Here is a 16,993-nt window from a genome sequence, read left to right as displayed (position 1 = left end):
TAGCGATGCTGTGTTTTTATTCATATACTTTCCCTGAAGTTCATGTCATTAGTTGCGTTTCTTTTGCTATGAACAGACACCAAGACACTGTTGTTGCAAAGTTCGTGTTGAATAAGTAATGAAACACCACAATCTGAAAGAGAATTTGAACGGCTAACTACCTTTACTCTTCTGAAGGGCTTTTTGGGTGGACTGCAGAACTGATTCATGGAACTGCTGAGCAAACTCCTCGGCAATGAAGCTCTCCCAGGGTTTGGTCTTTCCGTTGACACTAACGGAACTCTCTTTAGTGAATGAGGGCTGTCGAACACTGTTCAGCAGACTTGAGCTCTTGCCCGGGATGCTGTCGTTGGTTCGACCTTTGTCAGGTAATGCAGCAGGCAAGAGAGAGTCTTTCGGTCTCAAGGGATCCGAGAGGGATTGGTGCTGATCTGAGATGGACAGGGGGTCTGCTGGGGGCTGGGGGACAGACACGGATGGGGAAGGACTGGGGGGCCGTCCATTCAGCAGCTCTTCGGATTGGACTGGAGATTGAGATGATGGGTCTGCAAAAAAAACAAAAACAAAAATTACAATCTAATGTTTGCATGCTGGTTTATTAATTCATGAACATAGAAAAACATCAAATAGGCTCTTGACCAGAGTGGACTGAAGCAGAAGCACCAGGCAAACTGGGCAATTGCCCAGGGCGCCAGACACTAGAGGGACGACCACCATGACAAACACGAGCTTCTCAAACTTGTGAAGAACTATCTGCGATCGACAATGTCTACGTTTAAAACAAATAAAGAACCAATGTAGGAGAATAGTTATTATGCGCAAACAATGAGAAACCATGTATATTTGTGCAGTGTGCACATCTATTCTGATTTGAAGCTTGTGACATATAAACGCGCACATCAACCCGATCACTTTTGTAAACTTGCGCACGATCGGCCCAAAGTGAGGCATCCGACCAGCGAGGAAGGTCTCTACGTGTTACTGTTTTTTCTCTTACGCAACACAACAAGATTAAATGGAACACATTTTCTCATATGTATTTTCTCGTTATTTCATCTGACTCCATAAATTAAAAGGTTTTAATGATCTGTGCATCATTAAATGTGAGCGAATGTTTGACTTTTAACTTTCTACTGTAAATAATTAGTCCGTTAGAATAATCAAATGTAACAATTTATTATGTCAAGTAAATGTATCATGCCAATTTCATAATCAGTTCAGGGATAATCAATACAATAACATCGAATGCTCTAGAATAAAGAGAAAAGATGTGAACCTAACATTAAATACATGATGCTAAGAGTTTTGGTCACTCTTAGCATCATGGGCCAACTTGAGTTACCAAAAGGCCCCGTGCCCTGTGCTGCATTTCATTATATAGACAGAATCTCTTTCACATGGAAACATCTGTTAACAATGGGAATTTACATTCAGAGTTAACACCTTTTGGGGGTAGGAGACCGTTTGTCTAGAGATCATCTTCTTTTGTGTGCCAGTTTCCCTGAGACATTTCAAATGATACTAAACATGTATAATACTCAATGATTATTATTCACATTAAACCATATAGATTCTTGTGTGAGTTTGGGTGATCTCAGCCAGCAAGAGTGGGGGATGAGGGGAAGAAATGTAGAATAGGATGACTCGGCACATGGGTGAGTTTCAAATGTTAACTTCCTTTGTTCTCTCAGAGAGAGCCCTCTCTTCCAGTTTTTCCAGTCTTACACTTTATTTAGTGTTCATGTAAACACTGCGTTCGGATTCATCAATCAAATTAATTTAGTTTGATTGAAACAAAAGGTGTGCATGTAAACAGCCAGTGTCACAAGATCGTTTGAATGGATTGGCCGAAATTTGTCCAACCAAATATGTCGCACATTGGATTACTCCAAGATAATTGAAGAGTTCGCAGCAGCCAAAGCAAGAAAGCTCCTCTTTTAAATGGTGAGTCAACTATATGAATTCATTACACCTGTCTTAAGTCAACAGTAGGGGTCAATATGTGATAAATTGCTTTTTTTTCCTCTTAAAATGTTTAAAGTAGGGGGCGGTTAAAGTAGGGTTAAAGTTCATTTTCCTATTTTGCCCAGAGCGCTGGATTGTCTCCCCCTGGCCCAAGGAATATAATTTATCATATACTTAGTATATTAGTATTAGTACATTTTCATCTTCAGCATTTACTGCATTTGTGGGCTCCTCACAATTACTACAGACAACAATTCTAATTCATTCCACAATGTGTAAACAATACAGAACATGTTAAAGAAAATACATTTACAATAGAAGCCTACTGAATGTTTGTCATTTATTGTAACTACAGCTAAAATATTAACTGTCAAATATTAAACAGATGTTGCAGTGTTGAAAACTGTCAAGTCAACTTTGTTTTTATAGCGCTCTGTACAATACAGATTGTTTCAAAGCAGCTATACAGTGATCAATGATCAATTCAATTCAGCTGTAAAGCAGCTCTAAAAAAAGTGTCATTATTCAGTGCTGATTCAGTTCCGTTGTAAAGATCATCAATTATTAAATTAGTTCAATACGGCTATATAGTAGCTCTTCAGAAAACAATGATGTCATTGCCTATCCCAGTTCAGTTCTCATTAAAATAGTGTCAGTGCAGTCAGATCAATAATACTGTGGAAAATTAAATTGCCCCAACTAAGCAAGCAATAGATGGCAAACTCCATCAGGTGACAGAATGGAGAGAAAAAAACTTGGGAGAAACCAGGCTCAGTCGGGGGACCAGCAAATTAAAGGGATAGTTCACTTTAAAATTTAAATTCTGTCATCATTTACTCACCCTCAAGTTGTTTCAAACCTGTATTAATTTATTTCTTCTGCTGAACACAAAGAAAGATATTTTGAAGAATGTCAGTAACCAAACAGTAGTCTGTACCCATTGACTTCCATAGTAGGAAAAAAAAATACTATGGAAGTCAGTGGGTACAGACTACTGTTTGGTTACTGACATTCTTCAAAATATCTTTCTTTGTGTTCAACAGAAGAAATAAATTAATACAGGTTTGAAACAACTTGAGGGTGAGTAAATGATGACAGAATTTTAATTTAAAAGTGAACTATCCCTTTAAGCAACATGGTGTGGTTTAGTCCCAGGGTGCATTACAAGTCAGAAGTCAGATTGTGGATTGGTCTCACTAGTATCACTGTCTCACTCTAACAATTTGCACCACCCAAAATGCCACCATAATCACATAATTAAAAGTGAAGCATGTTTTTTCATATTTTTATTGGATTTGAAAAATATTCCGAAATCTAGTCAGGCAATTAACATGTTATAATGATGTGTTTTTGGTCCATCCCTGACAGTGTACCACAGATGCGGTGTACAGACCTAGAGCTGATTCCGCACATCTCCTGAGGTTCATGCACACAGTGAAACATTCAGTCTGTCTCATGGTAATGAGCTGAGAAAACAGACAGTAAAGAACATCTGCCGCTATCAACTGCTTTCACACACTGATGACACACTGATGTGTGCTGACGCAAGACACACTGATGTGTGCTGACACAAGAGTCACTGCGTGGATAAACACGTGTGCACAAGCACAAACGCACGTGTGAACAGGGAGAAGTGCAAACTGACCCAAGTACGGGGCTGCAGGGCTCCTGGACAGCGGGTGAGGGTTGTGTCTGATGTTGTCTAGAGTCACACTCTTCTTTTTTATGGCCTGCAACAATTCCTCAACCCTCTCATTATCTGAAACACAGGAAGGAGAAGAGAAAGAGACAGACAGACATTAGAGGTACAGCTTGTGATAGGATCTTGGTGTTTGTTTGCTGCCGGAAGCTCTGAGGCGAAAGTAAAGCTGCTTCACACATGGTCCACATCGAGACTTTGACCACCTTGCTTCAAATTGTATTATATGACTCTGAAGTAAACTCTAGTGTGAAAATTTCCAGACTCAGAGAAATATAAAAACAAACATACAGAATCAGTATGAACATGATAAACCGCACGAGTACCTCTTCTCTGCTGCTGTGTGATGTGGTTGAGGCTGAAGATGGTGAGGAAGCGTTTCTTATCCTCCAGCTCAGGGCTTTTGTTCATGTCCTCTGGGGTAAATCGAGTTATTAGGGGGGCAGGAGATGGCCGCTTGCTCTGAACAGCTGGCGGGGAGGGACTTCTCTCTCTCAGCATGCGCCTCCTCTTCCTCCTCTTCACCACCATCATCTCCTCCCGACGGGCCAGAGTCGTCAGGTCAAACATCTGCAGAAACTCCATCTTCTGTAGGAAGAGAGAGGTACATTGATCAATAAATACTGCTTTTACTGGGACGTGTGAGCCGTGATGGGATCCCCAAAGAACCAAAAACCTACACAAAGAAAAAATACTTGCAACCAGTACTCTGGTAGTCTTGCATGATGTTGTGGTGATTTACCTCAGTGGAATCATCTAGTTTGAGTGGCGGCTGTTCAGCGACCCTCCTGAGATGAGCTCGCACCTCTTCCTCATCACTCTCATCATAAGAGTCGTCCAGCTCGTAGAAGTAACCTACACAAGATATCATTGAACACTCAATAACACTTAGAAATGACCTTCAAATGATTCAAGCTAGTTTCATTTGATAAAAACAGTAAGAATAAAGGCCAAAGAAAACTTTTTGACACGTATGCTTAGTGCCAAACACGTAGCCTTTCAAAGTATACCTCATTTAATAACATGTACCACGAGTGGCACTAGAAAGTTTCATCCTTGTCCAGTGTCTGCTGTATTGAAGGCGCCATTACGTCATGCGCATTTCACACGATCAATATTTTGATTGTGATGTTTGATATTTGATGTGCACCTTGGGCTTAATCTGCAGATATATGGCCATTTTAAGATTGTTTTTATTGGTTCATCATCATGCAATTAATAGAAGTGTTTGCTATCCAAAAATATTGTAGCTTTAAGCTACTGAAAATGTACCATGCCTTGTCAGTAGTCAGTTTTTTACATCTCATTTGCTTACACTAAAATATATTACTCATCAGCATAATACCTGCAGTTGGCTGTCCTGCTCTATAGATGCTCTATAGAAACAATATTGGTAAACCACGACCAATAATTTGTGGTAATTATAATTTTTCTGGGCTGTGTGAACAGCATTTTCAGTTTCTCTGTTTCCACTACCTTTCTCTCTGGCTTCTCTGCGTCTTCTCTCCTCCAGGTCTAGTTTGCTGACCGCTCGTCTGTGCTGCTGCAGGAACTCATCATACACTAACATGGCATCCGGTGCGAGGCGTGAATGCCCCTGGAGGCTCTTAAAAGACCCGTTGGACTTCAGGCCTGTGCTCAGCTCTCCGTACGGCCCTGAAAGACTCAGCGGTGCCCTCTGCTGGTTCAGAAAGCTCTGGGTGGATTTTTCCAGCTCTGCCAAGAAAGTGCTCGGCTCAGAGAACCCACTGGGCCGGATGGGGGGATATTTATCCAGACTGTCCTTTTTCCGAGATCCCTCTTCCAGCTTTTCAGAGTTGTAATTCCGCTCGTGTTTGGAGTGGGGTAAGGGAAGCCGACTGATATCGTAGTGACTCAGACTCGGGGGGTCGTGCAAGGTGCGTCTAGAGTCGCAGGTCGTCTCGATGAGCGACGCAGGGTTCCAGAGCGTGGTTGGTGGTGGGGGGGCCTGGTCTTTGTGCTGGTGTTTTGGGGAGATAAGAGGGGGTGGAGCTCCCAGGAGAGGATGGGTGTCTCTGTCTCGGTCACGATCTCTGCTGTTGGGCTCGTGATGGTTTGGTACAGGTCTAAAAGAGGAAATAATCTGTAAGTATCACTGTCACACAAACACACACATACAAATTTTCCAATCTCTGTTAGCTATGACCCCTGCAATGCTACGAAACTAAAGCCACATTACTGTCCCAAGGTTTTGCAACCCAAACTGAACTAACACACAGCAGAACTTGTATCAGTCTTTCGTACACTGTATAAGATGTGAAAATCTGAGCTGCTCATTGAAGGCAACTGGATTTATGCCAATTTTTAACCATTACTCTGACACCCCAAACAAACAATCTAGACTCTAGTATATTGTAGACTCCTCCACCTCCAGTGACGCCCCTACCTGTGTCCCTCTATATGCAGGTCTGGAATTTCTCCCTGTCTGCCCAGGTCCAGGTGCTGGTCTAGGACCTGCTGACGGAATTCTGACACCTGGTACTGCCTGTCCTCTTTCTCTTGTCGTAGCTTCCGTTGCCGCGCCAACCAGCGCTCTTCCTCATTATTGCGCAGCATCATGGTGGCCGCTGTCAGACTGGCAGGTCCCGCCCCCCCAGGGCCCAGGTACATGCCATGGGCGGAGACGAGGCTGGGCACAGGGTGGTGGGTGGAGTTTAGAGAGTGGTGGAGTCCAGGCTGGATGGGTTTAGGGGTTGTAAGGATGGGCTCTTTGGTTTTATCTGGGGGGAATAATAGGCATAATGTTTAGCTGCATAGAAGGATGGCTCACAAGAGTGAGACAAAGATTATATAATGCAAACTATCCATTTTCTAAATGAATCTTATTAATCTTATTGTTAACGATTCATCCATGCATACATTTTATGACGGACTTCTCCAATCATTTAGTCAGCTTAAATCCGGCCCTTTCATTCAATCGACTGAAAATACGAGCATTCAGATCGGCTTCAATCCAAACAATAACTTTAATTAATACATAATACATTTCACTCTGGTGTTTGTATACGGAACAAAAAGATCTGTTAATGGAACTTCCATTACATCGCAACTTATAAAATACACTTAAATGGAGCGGGACCAGTGGAGTGAATCTTACAAAAACATGTCCAGGTCACGTTCCACTCCTAAATATTTCAGACCATCAAGCATTCACCTAAGCATTCATATTCTTTTTGTGGTTCAGAACATGTGAATCAATATTCATACCAGGTCTGTTGGTAGTGATTCTGTCTGCAGGTTTGGCCCTGTCGTCTGGAGGGCCTCTCAGCCCATGAAGCTCAGCCAGATAGTGGCTCTCCACAGCCTTCTCTCGTGCCGCCCTCTCCTTCTGCCGCTCCATCTCTCTCTCACGCTCTCTCTCTTTTTCCCTCTCTCGCTCTCGTTCTCGCTCTCTGTCTCTCTCACGCTCCAGCTCCTTCTCTCTCTCCCTCTCTCGCTCGCGCTCTTTTTCTCGCTCGGCCTCGCGTTCTCGCTCTTTCCCTCGCTCTCTCTCTCGCTCTCTCTCTCTCTGTCGCAGCTCGTCCTCCATCTGAAGTCTGTGGAGACACACCACACACATACAGATGAGCTCAAACTACAGAAACATATGGGAAATATGGGTTTTTGTTTGTGAATGTCCTGAAGTGTTGGTGAAGCTACTTCTGAAGTTTGTCCAAGCTACTAATAAATTTAAACTACCGTAGATGAACCACAGTCCCTTTTTTAATTTACACTAAAAGCTATAAATAAAAAAGCTAACCTGCATTAATGATATTTAAAGCGGCAATATCTTTAACTATTTGTTGCAGTCAGAGCGCTACTTAAATTATATTATTCAGTATCATTATTAATATATATTATTTTGTATACAAAATAACATCTGCAAGAAGAATATAATGCTGTAAAACGCTGCACAGTCGTATACACAGGGACTCTTTTACATGAACGTATGGCCATAACCATCACAAAAAAATGACTGTGGTACAATATTGTATGGTATAGTGATGTATCAGGTAATAATACATTCATATAATCCGTTATTAATGTTGACATATAATCAAGGTGTTGTTGCATACCTCTCTTGCAAGCGCTCAGACTGTAGGCTAGACAGTGAGGGGTGGCTTAGGTCTCCAGGGTAGCGCACCCCTGGCAGGTGCATGTGTACTGCAGATGGGTGAAGAGGAGGTAGACCTCCCCCTGTAGGCAGTTGATAGAACGGCGACCTCAGCGCTGACAGACAGAACGGATCATCCATTCTAAGAAAGACAAAGATATACTTTACGCAAACTGTTAAAAAAGCAGATGATTAGTGACCTATAAATAAGCCATTCATAGATTGACTGCTCTAAAAAATGTGAACCATACTGTTTTTGTCTGTGTGCATCCTGACCAGCAACTATATTAGCGTTCTTAACAACTGATGATGTTTTGTTTTTTATAAGAGCATGCTGAAGTTATCTGATCTGCCATTTAAATGCTCAAGCTCTTTAAAGGTGAAGTATGTAAGATCTTTTTTATTTTATTTTTTCAATTAACCCAGTTTAATGTTCATTGACTACTATTAGTATAGGTTTATCTTTCCCAAAAGAGTAAACATTGAGCCTTTCATGCACATTCAAAACATTGAGAGCTGTCCCCTCAGTTTGGGGGCGAGGCTACTCCAGCAGGCAGAGCCCAAGTGTGTTTACCCCGGTGTGGGACCATGACTGATGCATTACATGGGACATTCAGCTTCGGTTATAAAAGTGCAAGCCAAAATTATCTGCATTTAGACCTTCAAAGATTAAACAGGGCATGAACATGTTTAATCAAACAGGGCATTGTGATGCAACATGATACAATGGACGCTTCAATAGCATACAGCAGAAAGAAAAATGTACCAGTTTATAATGTTTACTTTGATTTGTCCAGTGTAAACAGTCTCAACTAGTTGTGGTGTGTCATGTCTATAAAAGTGCAGATATGCTGAAATGGTTTATTATAAGTGAGACGCTTGCGTTCGCTCTAGACAGTGTTAGTCTACTCAATTGCCTACACATGACACAAAGCAACACAGCTGAAAGGATTCCTAATATGTTAGACCTTTTATTTAAAGAACCTATTGAGAAACCTCATTTTGTGTTTGCAAAATATGCTTTATTTTTGTAATTCCGATAGGTGCAACTAGTTTTCCTCTGTTCTTTTGAGTGGAACAGTATTAATCGCCATTCATATTCATGTAAGCAAAAAAAAAAAAAAAAAAACACTGCATAGTCATTCTCTGTATGAATAAAATATAAATTGATTCTTCAAGAGCAGTGAGTGATTTTCTCTTTGTCTTTTGTTGTTTCATTAACATTAATGACAGATAGCAACTAATATTAGGTATATATATATATGCTGTTACTTTAAGACCAAATATACTGGCACAGTAAATTTTAGTTCTCCTTTTTTCCCAAAGTTTGCTTGCCATGGTCCATAATGTTTGAACGAAACAACAACAGCGGGCAGCTAGATTACGCACTACGCAGTTGTCCACGTCTGTCGCCATGGTTACTATGACAGGCGACAAGTGAACAGGGATTCCGGGACGGAAAATTAAAAATGGATTATTTAAAATTGAAATTTCTCTGAAATTAAAAATCTTTGGGAACTTTTGGGATATTGTAAGTACACAACTGCAGGAAATATATCACACTGTGCAAGTAAAATTTTATTACAAAATTCGTACATATTGTACCTTTAAGACATAACCAACTCTGTTTATGTGAATACTCTACACAATAGGCATTTTGACATAATTGACGTTGTATTTGATAATTTAAGCGCAATAAGCCACAAAAGAAAACAGAATTTGGGATGGCATGCTGTCTGAGAGGCGTCTCTCTGTGCGCGCTTCAGGGGTGTCAGAACGAGCACCGCATTGAGTTTGTTTTTCACAGCTTATTGCGCTTAACTCAAGTTTTGCATCTGCTACAGGGATATATTTACATACCGCAATATAAGCGATATAGCAAAATCTCTAACGATAGAAACTTTATATCGTCGCCACGATATATATCGTCATACCACCCATCCCTATCTGAAAGATGAGAGAATCATCACTTCTTTTGTTTCGTTTCATTCTCAAGTCTCAGCTAATGTCTCTAGGGGTTTAAATGTGTTAGTTGTTGCATGATTGAGTACCTGTAGTGTGAGAAGGAGGGGTGGTGCAGATATCCAGGATGGTAATAGGCAGCAGCAGCTGCAGCAGTGGCAGGATCAAGCCCCAGTGGTAACGAGGGCATGCGTAACTCCTCGGCTGTGGCGTAAGGACGAAACCCCCTCAGATATTCCTCAGGAACACTGGTCGGGGGCACAGCATGTGACATCTGACGGGGCAGACTGTCAGTGAAACAGAAGAAGATCATTTAAAGCAATAGAGCCAATAAAAAATGAAGGATATGCTTTCACGAGTTGTGCCTGAAGTAGGATGGGAAAAGTGATGTCAAAAGTAATTATACTTTGGTACCAAGATGATACTTTCATTTAAAAAATGCAACGATACCAGCCTTTCTGCAGTACCAATAGTACCGGGTCAATCCGGTACCCACTTATAGGCAGCTGCTTTCAAAGGTTTCTATTCTGCCACGTACTCACTGCAAAGTTTCGGGAGTGGCAACTGCAATTAAATGCGCGTCTGTTCTCTTACCTGTAATGTGTTTCTTTGTTTTTCAGTTTATAACTTTTCATTAGATTTTTTTAATGCAGTGCTAACTTAAAGGTTGGGTAGGTACGAATTGTCTAAAGAACTTTTTTTCAAATTTTTTTAAACTGTCTTTATATACCAATACATAATTAAAATGTAAGTACTTTGAAAAAGAGAGTATAAAAATTGAGTGACTATAGTGTATTTAATCTTCAAAAAACACAGCTCATTAATTCCTACCGGGACGAAACAAGTGATTGGCTTGCGCGACTGTCACTCTCCGTCGCCATGACTACCGCCGCTATTACTGGCTCTGCCCACGTGCGCGACTGTCGCGCACCCGTTTTTAGGTGGGAGTGAATGGAATTAATGAGCTGTGTTTATTGAAGATTAAATACACTAGAGTCACTCAGTTTTTTTATACTCTCTATTTCAGAGTACTTGCATTTTAATTATGTATTGGTATATAAAGACAGTTTTAAAAAATTTGAATAAACGTTTTTTTAGACAATTCTGACCTACCCTACCTTTAATTGAACAATATTTAAAGGCTAATGTTTTCGTGGTTCAGCACATGTGAATCTAATGTATTATTAACTTATTATAATTATTAATAGCATTTCATATTTTTATTTTCAAATAGTTAAATTCTATGGTATCGAAATTAGTACAGAGAACTGGGAAATTTTTTGGGTATTGAAACGGAAATAAAATTGTTGGTACTGGGACATCACTAGATGGGATGCTTTACGGCCTCTCCACACATCTTGTGAATTTTAGCTTTAAAATGACTGTAACAAAGTGGAAAGGTATCACTTTCCAATAAGGTTTCATTTGTTAACATTAGTTAACTAATTAGTTTACATTAACTAACAATGAAAAATACTTCCAAAGAAAATATTAATCTTAGTTAGTATTAATTTCAACATTTACTAAATACATTATTAAAATGGAAAGTTGTACTTGTTCATATTATTTAACGGACCTGAGCTAAATAATATGAACAAACAATCAACAGCTGTATTTTTATTAATAATTAACCAGTGTTCAGTTTACCATTAATTACCTATACTGTGGCGGCCCGCATTTAATCTGTCCTGCCAGTTTCATAATGAACTGAAAATATTTTTTCAATTTATCATATAACATAAAGATCTCTCACATTGTATTTTGCACTATTGATTTGGCAAAGTATCTGTAACTTGAACTAAAATCCAAATTGTGATATGGCTTAGTGTGCGTACCAAACCACAAAAGACTATGACTTATTTCAAAGCATTTTAAAGCTTATTTTTGTGTGATCATGCTATTTGTCTTGATTGTATGTTTTATCATCTAATGCAATGCCATTCATAAATTTCAAAGTGTGACTTAATTGAACAGACACTTTTTTTAAACCACTGTACTTCATATATAATATCTTCCTAAAATGTTTCAACAGATGTCTTATTATTATTATAAATATTATTACTCAAAATATAAAACTATAATTATCTTTACCAAAATTAAAATTTAACTGAAGCGCATTTCACTTAGCTTTTTTTAGACGAGAATTAAAATGATAGTATAGTAGCACTCTTGGGAAAGAAGGTCAGTAATACTCACTTAAGGGGCTGAAAGCGTGAGTCCTGCATCACAGATGCGGGCGTCAAGCCAAATGCGTAAGGGTTTCCAATTAGGTGGGCAGAAACAGTGGGACCCCCCTTCTCTTGAGTAGAAGAAGACTCTGAACTTAACCTGTCCCGGCTGTGTCCACGGGGACCTGACTCGGCCTAAAAATATAAGAGAGAAGCGCTTTGTGAGATAAGTGTGCAAATACAACTTCTTTAACACAATGAGAACCGAATCGAGTCCTGAAAAAAGGAGCCTGCCTTCAAATGAACATCCCCACACACTGAATGACACACACACATGCTGCCTAACCCCAAGCAAACCCCATAATCAACAGCATTTTTCAGATGTGCCTAAAACTTTCAACAGTGTGTAAAGCCTTGTTTATGCTTGACGTGTTCACTCCGGCACAAAGCACTGCAGATGGTGCTCTAGAGGCATTTATACTCCACATACTCCAGCCCCAAACTTTTTTTGCCAGCCGAACTCAGATAATATTTACTTGAAGTACTCCCTGAAGGCTAAGTTAATATTTCAATAATTGAACACATTAGTTTTTCTGGTAAACATTTTATTTTGATTATTTTTGTTTTTAAATTCTTTATATATAATTGCCCTCAGACTGCAAAACTTGGCCAACAAATTATATTGTGATTTTTGTGTCACATATTGTGTTTGCAATTTGAACTGTGACATTACATTTTATTTTACACGAAAAGGTCTCATATTGTTACTGTTGAGACAATGGATAGATTTACTTTTAAAGTTGTTCACACAGGGGGTCACTCCGGTCTTTGCAAGAACCAAACACTACAAGCTACAAAATACATATTTATTAATAATTAATAATTAACTTTCAAATGTTTAAACCCTCAATATTTTAACATGTCAAATCATCAAGATTGTATATTGTTGGAATATTGGTGAAATGCTGCAAACTTCTGTCCACAAAAATGTCATCAATTAATCCTAACAAATAAGTCAAGTCCCCTATGAACCCCAGTTAGCGCCAATTCGGGTCCGGCAATTGCTTGACTGGTGAGTTCATTATTATTCTTAATGAAAAACACAACGACAAAACAGTACAATGCCAAACTCACTTAAATAGGCACTTTAACATTTCGCTTTGAAACCAAATCTTCCTCCATTGTCTCGCCAGTCAAGAGTGAGGCTAAATGAGGAAAAAGTGACTCCTGCTGCTGACCTGTGCTACAACTCTTGTTCGCCTGTTCTGTTCGTTTAATTGTAGTGTCTGTTCTCTAACTGAACTAAATGATTTTTATTACTATAAAAAAATCTAAGCGACGATGGGGGTGCCACGGTGGGCAAGTGATGTAACCGATGTTGCGGCTGAACACCGGTAACAGTGACTATTGCAGCAAGCCTATAAGACACAAGAAGTTAAACACAATGAGTCAGCAGAGTATCCTCTCAATTAGGAACAACATGGTCTGGGTTCCAAAAGTATTTCCCCATTCATTTCCTTCGCTCTTTAAAAAAAGAGACTCACTCAGCTTCAGGTTAAATCTCAATATTGCTAAAAAATGTAAAGACGAAAGAAGCATAGCAAATGAACAGTAAAATATACAAAAATATTGACTTACAGTCATTGATGATAATAATTAACAATCTACTTTACATTTATTGCAAAACACTCCAAACTGTTGAGAGTATAGGGAGACTTATCATAGTGCTTCGTGAGTAACTTTTCTGATTGGTTGATCTCTCTTTAGAATTATGGGTACAGTACAGTAGTTCTTCACCAGTAATTTGGCTATTACACTTTTTTTTTAAGTAAGAATTTGAAGTTACTCGACAAACCATATACCACTGCCTAATAATCATCATAGCTCAAGGTATGTCTGTCTTTAAAGGTCTATATGGTTATATTATACATTCCTCTAATGAGAAAATGATTGGGATTTTCACACCCAGAACCACACTGTTAAACTCCTTTTAGCTTGTCAGAGCTACAGTAAAGCCCAATTTAGAGGACAATTAACTGCAGGATGCGACAGCAAAAATGAAACACCTCTAATGTTGTGACTTCCTTTCTTCCTCACCTGTTGTTGTTATAACATACTTCACTTAGCAAACAGTGAAACAAAGCAACCTCAAACCATGCTGTGATGTTTGTACGTCTTGTAATAAAATAAAGAAGCAAGCACAGACACGAGTGTGTATATTCTCTCCTCTTTACTACTCTTCTCCTTTACCTCCCTCCCTCTGCCATCTAGTGGCTACACAATAACACTGCAGACACAACATTTCCCCTTTTCTTTGAAGCATTTTGGTTAGGGTACTATCTCAGAACATTACAACATAACACCTCTATTCCAAACATTGTAAGTAATACAGAATTAAAGAAATACTTAAAGAAACAATTTACCTCTTTAGGCTATATAAAACCAGTTGTGTTAGCAAACGAATGGTGTATTAACTCCTGGTACTTTCTTTGAGGAGTGCCTTAATAACGTTTAAACTAATCCAAGTAAACAACCAAAACAACAATTGACTATTTGAATCTTGAACTATTTCAGCACCACTGTATCTATTTATTTCTCTAACACAAAGTCCTTCAACCAAACTGGTTGTTTAAAAACTCTTCACTTCTTCTGGGAGTCGTTTGCTGTTCCTTACATGTGCATGAGACTGTAAGCTTGCTTTCTCTTCTGGTGTTTTTCCCGAACTTATCGACACCTCATTTGGAACTCCAATGAGACAAGACGCATTCCATTTCTTCCCATCTTCCAACAGGAAGGTATATTTGGACCAACTCTCCTTATCACCAAACATGGAGAAGCGTACCTTGTTGAGCCTTTGTGAACATGCTCTGGTTTCCTAATACGCACCCAGTACTTTTTGAAGTACTGGGTGCGTATTAAGTACTTGAATTTGGGCACCTTAGCTCCTCTCTTTTTGTCAGTAGTCTTTACATTTCTGCTGTTTACGTGTCACAGTGTATTTGATCTCAGAATATGTCTTCACTTCCGTGCTGAAAGGCAGGACATCCAATTGTGTACGCATCTTGCGACCACGCAGGAGTTCGAAAGGTGTAGCCCCTGTGGTAGCATGTTGCGTCGCCCGCAAATCTTTTCCTGAATTGCAGACTGGATGCATTGTTTCAACACTCTATTAAATCGTTCTACTGCCCCGTTGGCCTTTGGATAATATACGCTGAATGTACATATGCTGAATGTTACATTCCTTCAGAAAGTCAGCAAAAGCAGTAGATGTTAGTTGTGGACCATTATCAGACACTAAGCAGTGTGTATTACCTTCTCTACTGAAGATGGTGTCCAGGAAGGTTATTATGACATCCGTTGTCACTTGTGATGCAAAAGCTACTTATGGCCACTTACTGTAGTAGTCTACCAGTGTTATGGAGTAGCGACAATCCCATGTAGCAGACTCAAATGGTCAAGTCAAGTCAAGTCATCTTCATTTATATAGCGCTTTTAACAATGTAGATTGTTTCAAAGCTGCTTTACAATTTAAGGCTTTATAGCGGTTCTTGAATAATGTTATTTTCCAGCTAAAGTTAGTTTTGATTGATTCACTTCCGTCGAAAAGATAATTTGTTATTAAATTAGGGGCTGCTAAGACGACACTGTTCTCTCTACACAGACTTTAAACGCGAACCTGTGATAAACACTGATGGAGCTCACGTGCGCATCAATAATTAATTCTATAGTTATGTGCGTTTGAATGTATGTGCGCATGTTTGTAATTCTCTACAAACCAAGCCTTAAACTACTTGTCCTGCCTATAAATTTGATACAGAATTTTATTTTATTTTATCTCTACGGGGGAGATACGCGAAATTTCCAAAATGCTTTATCTGTAGAGTGGTAAAGGGATCCTCCATAGGGAGAGGCTAGTTGGCACTTCAGCACTGCGTTGTCATCGGGTCCAGGCAAAGGTCCTTCGTCAGATCTGGATATGGCCTGGATCCGGCAGGCTGCGGGAAAACATCGGGATAAACAAAGACACCTAAATTAGCGTAGATGCCATTCTTCTTATGATGTAACGAGTACATCAGGATTTAAGGGAAGTGTTCCCAGTTCCGGCTGACCTAACCATGACCTAATGGTCCCACAATATCGATGGCTACCTTTTCCCATGGACTGTTAGGTAGTTCCACAGGTATGAGAGGTGCAGGGCAGGCTTGACCGTTTTGTCGTTCAGCTGACATGTCAAACATGAGGCAATCAGAGTTTCTACACTTCTGCCCATTTTCGCCCACCAGTAGAGCTCGCAAAGTCTTTGTTTTGTCCGTACAATGCCTTGGTGTCCTTCGTGAGCTAAATTAACAAGTCTTGTACACAGAGACAATGGAACTACTAGGCAGTGACATATACTTAGTGCAGTGACGGTATATTTATGACACTGTGATTTGTGTTATTGGCATTCAAATTAAAATGTCTCCATTTTTCAATACTCCACACACAAACCTTTCAGCTGACGAAAGAGTTCGGGAGGCAAATGCCAGGACTCCTCCCACACCGTAATCAGAAGCATCCGTACTTACATAAGTTGGCAATCGGGCATCGAATAGAGCTAGAATGGGGCCCTTTGATAGGAGTGTCTTCAGGGTGGCAAAACTTTGATCAGCCTTATCAGTCCAGAGAAAGTTCATGTCAGTGGAGGTTCTCAAAACTGTGTCATGGGGAGCAGGTGCATGCACGACAGCAGCTACATTATCAGGGTCTGGATGTAATCCTTCTTTAGAAATCGTGTGCCCCAAAAATGTCAAGGTTTGCAGCGTAAATTTACATTTCTGCATATTTAGCTTCAGACCAGCCTTGTTCAGACAGTGAAGTACGGCTTTTCAGCGAGTGTCATGGATGTCCTCTGTGTCGCCGTAAACAATTAGGTCATCCAAGTAGGCTTGAACACCTGGCAATCCGTGCAGTATGACCGTCATTATCTTCTGGAAAGCAGGCACGGCTGAAGCCAGCCCATAAGGGATACGTTTATAACGGAACAGTCCGTCCTGGTTAATAAATGCCATTAAATCTCAACTTTCAGGGTGCAATGGAACCTGGTGA

The 16,993-nt window shown here is 39.9% G+C and overlaps 1 protein-coding gene across 4 annotated transcripts in view; it reads right to left on the bottom strand.

Moving 5' to 3' along the window:
- The window catches only part of gse1b (Gse1 coiled-coil protein b), a 240,704-nt gene that overhangs the window by 5,489 nt on the left and 218,222 nt on the right, over positions 1 to 16,993 (bottom strand). For all 4 annotated transcript variants that reach the window (XM_079620097.1, XM_079620096.1, XM_079620099.1 and 1 more), the window contains exons 5-14: positions 11,937 to 12,103; positions 9,830 to 10,027; positions 7,741 to 7,920; positions 6,893 to 7,221; positions 6,072 to 6,405; positions 5,141 to 5,751; positions 4,407 to 4,519; positions 3,991 to 4,252; positions 3,611 to 3,724; positions 162 to 545 (exon numbers count right to left, since the gene is read on the bottom strand). In XM_079620097.1, the coding sequence (XP_079476223.1) occupies positions 162 to 545; positions 3,611 to 3,724; positions 3,991 to 4,252; positions 4,407 to 4,519; positions 5,141 to 5,751; positions 6,072 to 6,405; positions 6,893 to 7,221; positions 7,741 to 7,920; positions 9,830 to 10,027; positions 11,937 to 12,103 (2,692 nt within the window). The remainder of the gene's footprint in view (positions 1 to 161; positions 546 to 3,610; positions 3,725 to 3,990; positions 4,253 to 4,406; positions 4,520 to 5,140; positions 5,752 to 6,071; positions 6,406 to 6,892; positions 7,222 to 7,740; positions 7,921 to 9,829; positions 10,028 to 11,936; positions 12,104 to 16,993) is intronic.

The sequence above is a fragment of the Phoxinus phoxinus genome, assembly GCF_949152265.1.
Source record: "Phoxinus phoxinus genome assembly, chromosome: 8".
Lineage (NCBI taxonomy): Eukaryota > Metazoa > Chordata > Actinopteri > Cypriniformes > Leuciscidae > Phoxinus > Phoxinus phoxinus.
The sequence above is the reverse complement of the archived record's forward strand: the minus strand, read 5'-3'. Positions and strand labels throughout refer to the sequence as shown.